The sequence below is a fragment of the Egretta garzetta genome, unplaced genomic scaffold (assembly GCF_000687185.1).
Source record: "Egretta garzetta isolate BGI_Z169 unplaced genomic scaffold, ASM68718v1 scaffold108, whole genome shotgun sequence".
Lineage (NCBI taxonomy): Eukaryota > Metazoa > Chordata > Aves > Pelecaniformes > Ardeidae > Egretta > Egretta garzetta.
In genome coordinates this window covers 2,507,599-2,513,413 of record NW_009260614.1, presented here as the reverse complement: position 1 = coordinate 2,513,413, position 5,815 = coordinate 2,507,599, and the positions used below count along the sequence as shown (strand labels likewise).

The following is a 5,815-nucleotide window of genomic DNA, read 5'->3' as shown; positions in this document are numbered from 1 at the left end:
CTGAAGGAAATCCCTTTCAGAAATACATTCCTTGCAAGCTGCTTTGGCATTGCCTGAACTCCATATCATAGCTCAGAACATATTTCTTTTCAATAATTTGAGACCTTAAAAGTAAGCGTCATTCATACTTCATACTTCTGCACAATTATGGCTGCCAGTTTAGTACAATAATGTTTTCGCCGATCCCGTGTCGCTGTGCATCCATCTGTGTGCTTTTGAAGAGTTCTACTTTGCAGCATGCTCACACTTGCCTGTATGAGAAGATGCTGAGAATCCCTTCCTGGAGACGTGCTCCCTGTGTAGATAATGTCGGGAGTAGTTTGTGAGCCTCTCATACCTCCTCTTCTACCTTCAGGGGCACCCAGCAGGGTGAGGATGTAGCCCTGCTTTCTAGTTGAGGTCCCAATCTCTGTTACCTATTTTGAGCTAATTTGCCCAAACAGGAAGAACTGGGAATCATGCCCGGAGGTACGATTTTATCTCAAAATCATCCTGTCACCAAGGGTCTAACTTTATCAGCCCCCAAATGGGCAGTCTAGTCAAAAGCATTTATCTAAATAGCTTCTGTTACAGTGGAAAGGTACCTCAGAGGTACCTCTTAGCTGGCTCTTCCCCATCTAAGACCACTGTTAGAGTGGGGTGCAATGAATCACTCTTCTTGGTCACTCTTCTTGGATAACCTGTAAGGCCAGGGTAGCGTAGCCCCCTCTCAGCAAGAGAGCTGAGATAATACGAAACGACAGTCTGTGGCCCTTTCCTAGGTGCTGAGCCGGCTGGGGAGTTACACTGTGATGTCCTGAAATGGTGCCTGCTTTCTCCTGGAACATTGTTCACAGTTATGGAGGGTTTTTTTTGTTTTAAGGACTCTGTTACTCCAGCCCAGCATTAGAAAAAAACCAGTAAAAATAGCTATTGTGAAAAATGGGATTTGCTCCTTCTCAGTGGTATTTTGCTTAAAAGATGTCACTGAGCAGTTCTATTCTAATAATGACATTTAAGTGTATGCAATCCTGGAGCATTAAAAGAAAACCAAACAAGAATCTATTTTTTGTCAACATAAATAAGGCAAAGTACTCGGCATATGATACTCAGTATCTTTCAGTGTAGCATACAGCCTCAAAACATACCTTACTTCATAATAAGTTCTGAGAACATGATCTTAAGTGTCTTCTTTGTGGAGACAGAGGCATAGAGCTCTTCCCATATTATTAACCTAAGGAGCCCTTGGCAGATCTGAGGATAAAAAAATTACTCCCTCTCTGACCGCTGAACTACACATAGTTCACTGAAGTGAGCTACACAATCAATAGCCTCTTGAGATAATTCCATCACTGTAATTGAACAGGATGAAATTGGCAAAGGAATATGTTATTTTGGTCGCATATACGTTTTTCTTTAGTTACAGAAAATGCCTGTTACTTTCTCGAAATCCTATGCATAATTTAAAATACATCAATTATGTATAAAATTGATTAAATATCAGCAAAAAGACTTAGTGAAATAAAACAGTTAATGGTGCCCTCTGAACTAGTCCCATGAGCAAAGTAAATGAAAGAGTAGGTATTGCGGTGTCCACAAGCCGGTGCTTTCCCAGCAAAGTAAAAGAACTGAGTCTTCACATTGAGAAGCCTTCACTGGAGTGCCTTGACTTGGTCTCACCATGTCCAAATCTGGAAGCTGTTAAATCAAATGTCTCAACTTTTGGTGGAAGGCAAGAGGAGGGAAATTAGAGCCAGGACACAATTTCCAGACTGTTTAGGTCACAGTCAGTCAAAGCAGAACCTGATACCAAGGAGTTAACTGGTAGTCAGTGCAGATTAGGCAGTTCTGGTATCAAATGCTCCAACTTACAAATGTAGCAGTCACATTCTGGACTCTGAGGTCTCTCAGATGTGGCCCATAAAATGACAGTTCCAACAATTCAGCCTAGACACAGCAAAAGATGCATCTGGTGAGGTTATAATACTGAGTTTCCTTTTGAAAGATATTTTTTCTGCAGTTTCACCATCCAAAAGTACCTACAGGTAGAAATCTTATGCAGTTCAGTTCAGCAAAAAGTAGGTAGCAGAAATTGTACAGGTGAAGGAGCAAGTGTCCACTTCAAAGTCACTCCCCAGATTGCCCTTCAGTATTGCTCATCTAGTCCAGAGTGAGTTTCAGTCTGCTGTCCTCATCCAAGCGTGTTCAGGTTACACTTTGCTAAGCAGAGACTGCAGCACCCAAAGAGAAACATAAATGAGAGCTGGTTGGGACTTCAGCAGGCCTCACTGCGTGCCCCTCACTTTTGCCTTTAACAGCACGCTGTCCATCACCCTGTGTCAATTTCCATGCTCGGCAAACAGCACACGACCAACACTGAGTATCTGGAGTTGTCTTTATGGAAAGAATCCAACTTTGTGATCCACTGAAATTAGTGAGAGGTTAAAATCATTGGAACTGAGGAATTAGATTTACCTTACAAATGTGATTCACTTTAAATAGGAAAGCTTTTCCACTTTGTGTTGTCCATAACAATTCCTGGTCAACACTGCTTCCAGAAAATAGTTGGTACAGGATCCATTCACATATTTAGGTTTTTGTCCACTGCCAGACAATTATTCTCTCATCTTTTGTGCAACATAAATAGGTTTGAAAGATGGAATGAATTCACAATATTTTGAGACTTCCTGGCGTTGGCAGGGAGATGCATTGGCCCTGTCCTGGCTCTACTCACTCTACCCTAGAATTGGGAAAGGGTTGGTAATCTGAAGAGCAACTGACTCCAGAGAGGCAATGTTTTCAGAGCTAGGCTGAATGATGGGCATATAGGGTAGACTGATCTCTGCCGAGGAAGTCAACACATAAGCTATGCATAGTGGCCGCCTCTATTAAAACACATGCACTGAGGTTCATTGCACACTTACAGAAGTGCCTGCCTGTTCAGAGACGTGGATTGTCTCCATCAGTACTGGTGTCTTGAGAGGCTTTTGTTTTCAATTTTAAGTAGTAAATTGCGAGAAGTAAATTGAAAATTTTGAAGATTGAAGAGAACAGAGATAAGAAATTAGTAACATGCATAGATCTAGAAATGTTTTTAAAAGTCAGTTGAACAAAATGTCATCTATTTTCCCAAATGTATTCTTAATAGAAGAAGCAGGTAAAATACTATTAACTGTGTAATTTGGATTTGACTGCCTCACTTTTTTTTGGATGAAATTAGTATTTTTTTATTTTTCTCTCTCTTCTTTGCAAGCAATTAAGGCCATTGTCTTAGAAATATATGTACTAGAGCTAGATTCCCTTGGGAGCCTTCTATGGACTTCAGGGTTTGAAATCTCAAGCAGATCACTCCCAAAGCAGCTTCGGGGATCTTCTTCTCCTGGGTCGCGATAACAGAATAGGCTTAGTTTAGAGATGGAATGTTCTTCTGGTGTTCCGGGCGTGCAAAAGGAACAGTGCATTTAATGGTGCATGTTACTAGTTTTCTGCAAAGCAATGAGTATGAAGTAGACACCCTAGATGCTTTGTTTTATTTGCAGAGTTTCTCATGCCTTGATTTTTACACTTCTCTTTCTTTTAGGGAGAGCATTGAGAAAAGACACTCCAGCCATCCTTCGCCAGCACCTATCCATCCAGTAAACTCCCTCGGACATAATCGCAGCTCAAATGAGCAGATCAGGAGCCATCTGAATCCCGAGGTTCGAGAAAAAGAGAAACCCAAAGAACGAGAGAGGGATCACTCCGAATCTCGGAAGGAAATTAATGTTGAAGAGCACAAGGTGAAGGACAACTATATTTCGGAGAAAGAAGGCCTGAGCCATGAAAGCCGGGTGGTGGAAGAGTCTAAGCAAATGCCCAGGGTTCCTTCACCCTATGCTAGGCCCCCTGTTGTGGAGAGCACCAGGCCTAATAGTACTTCAAACCGTGAGGCTGAGAGGAAGAATGAGCCGGCGTATGATAATACGAAGAAAAGCAATGAAGTCAAAGTGAAGGAGGAACGAAAGGAAGACCATGATGTTCAACCTGAGGGACCTCAGACTCATAGGTCATCTGATCAGCCACCACCTATATCTACATCTAATGTCCATCCAAGTCCTTTAGTGTCTATGCCCATGACTGTAGGTGTAACTGGTATACATCACATGAATAGCATCAGTGGCCTGGATAGGACTCGCATGATGACCCCTTTTATGGGAATTAGCCCAATTCCTGGTGGAGAACGTTTCCCCTATCCTTCTTTCCACTGGGATCCAATGAGAGATCCCTTAAGAGATCCTTACAGAGAGCTAGATATTCATCGGAGAGACCCCCTGGGCAGAGACTTTTTGCTAAGAAATGACCCCCTTCATCGTCTTTCTGCACCAAGATTATATGAAGCAGACAGGTCATTCAGGGATCGGGAACCTCACGACTACAATCACCACCACCATCACCACCACCCTCTCTCTGTTGACCCTCGACGTGAGCATGAGAGGGGCAACCACTTGGATGACAGGGAGCGGTTGCACATGCTCAGAGAGGACTATGAACATGCACGCCTGCACTCAGTTCACCCTGCCACCTTGGATGGGCACCTGCCTCACCCAAGCCTAATCACGCCAGGACTTCCTAGCATGCACTACCCCAGAGTCAGTCCCCCGACGGGACACCAAAATGGCATCCTCAATAAAACTCCCCCCACAGCAGCTCTCAGTGCCCCTCCACCTCTTATTTCTACTCTGGGACCTCGGCCTGGGTCTCCCAGAAGGACTACTCCTCTGTCAACAGAGATGAGAGAGAGGCCTCCTTCTCACACCCTCAAGGACATCGAAGCTCGATAAGCAGAGTGAGAATAAATACAAACCAGAGAAAGAGGGACAGAACATTGTAAATGAACATAATATAAAGACCTTCTTACTAGTCATTGATACAGACTGGGGATGTGACCCACTGTACAATATGTATAGACCTGAGTGCAAAGATTTTGAAATGGGTTTTTTGTATATTATATGTTGAAATTTTCCAGATCTTTTAGCCAAGTCCATATGTTCCTTGTGTCTCCTACTCTATTTTATTTCTAGTTTAAAAATTTCAAAATTTGAACTGAAGAACAAGACATTAATCTGAATGATTTGACTAGAAACAAACCACCACCAATGTCAACCATACAAAGCTCTTTCAGACCAGAAGTGAAGACAATTGTAGATATTTATGTAAAAAGATTGCTTCATGGTTTAATGGTTCATATATGCAAAAAGGGTAAGATGAAAGCTTTACTTTGTACAAATGTAAATAGATAAAATTAAGTAACATAATACATTAATACTTCTTAAACTGTGCTATTTGCAAACTTAATATTGATCAACACAGTCTGCTTATGCTGTGTTACATATATTGTTATAGACAGCTAACCCCTTCAACTATGCAATGAATTCTAAGGCTTTTCACAAAAGCCTTTATAACTCAAAGGAGCCTTTTCAACACACAACATAATTAAAGTCATATTTTCCCTGAACAAGCTCATCTATTATAGAAACCTATTTCCCTTGCTTGTTTTGATGAAGAAACAGCCCGTTAGAAGTGTAGTTTCTGTCTGAACCCCTGCATCAAGATGCTGATGTTCCTGTAGCTCATGTATTCGTTAGAAGGCGTCAGGGTTAGCGATCTGTAATCACTGATACTGTAGTCATGACAGATTGGTTTTCAGTCACATTAATCTGGGTTAAACAGACTAATAATCAAATGCTGGATATTTTCCAGAACTTCCGTCATTTAACATGTCAAATTTATTTTTGGAAGAACATCTGCTTATAGCCTTTCATGTTTGTTTTTATTGCCAGTGTCATTTTTCTCTGTG

General features: G+C 41.7%; 1 protein-coding gene across 1 annotated transcript in view; it reads left to right on the top strand.

Moving 5' to 3' along the window:
• Positions 1-4,799, top strand: part of AUTS2 (activator of transcription and developmental regulator AUTS2) — a 582,970-nt gene extending 578,171 nt beyond the window's left edge. The window contains 1 exon segment of the mRNA XM_035900525.1: positions 3,560-4,799. Coding sequence (XP_035756418.1) covers positions 3,560-4,799 — 1,240 coding nt within the window.
• The last annotated feature ends 1,016 nt before the right edge of the window (positions 4,800-5,815 follow it).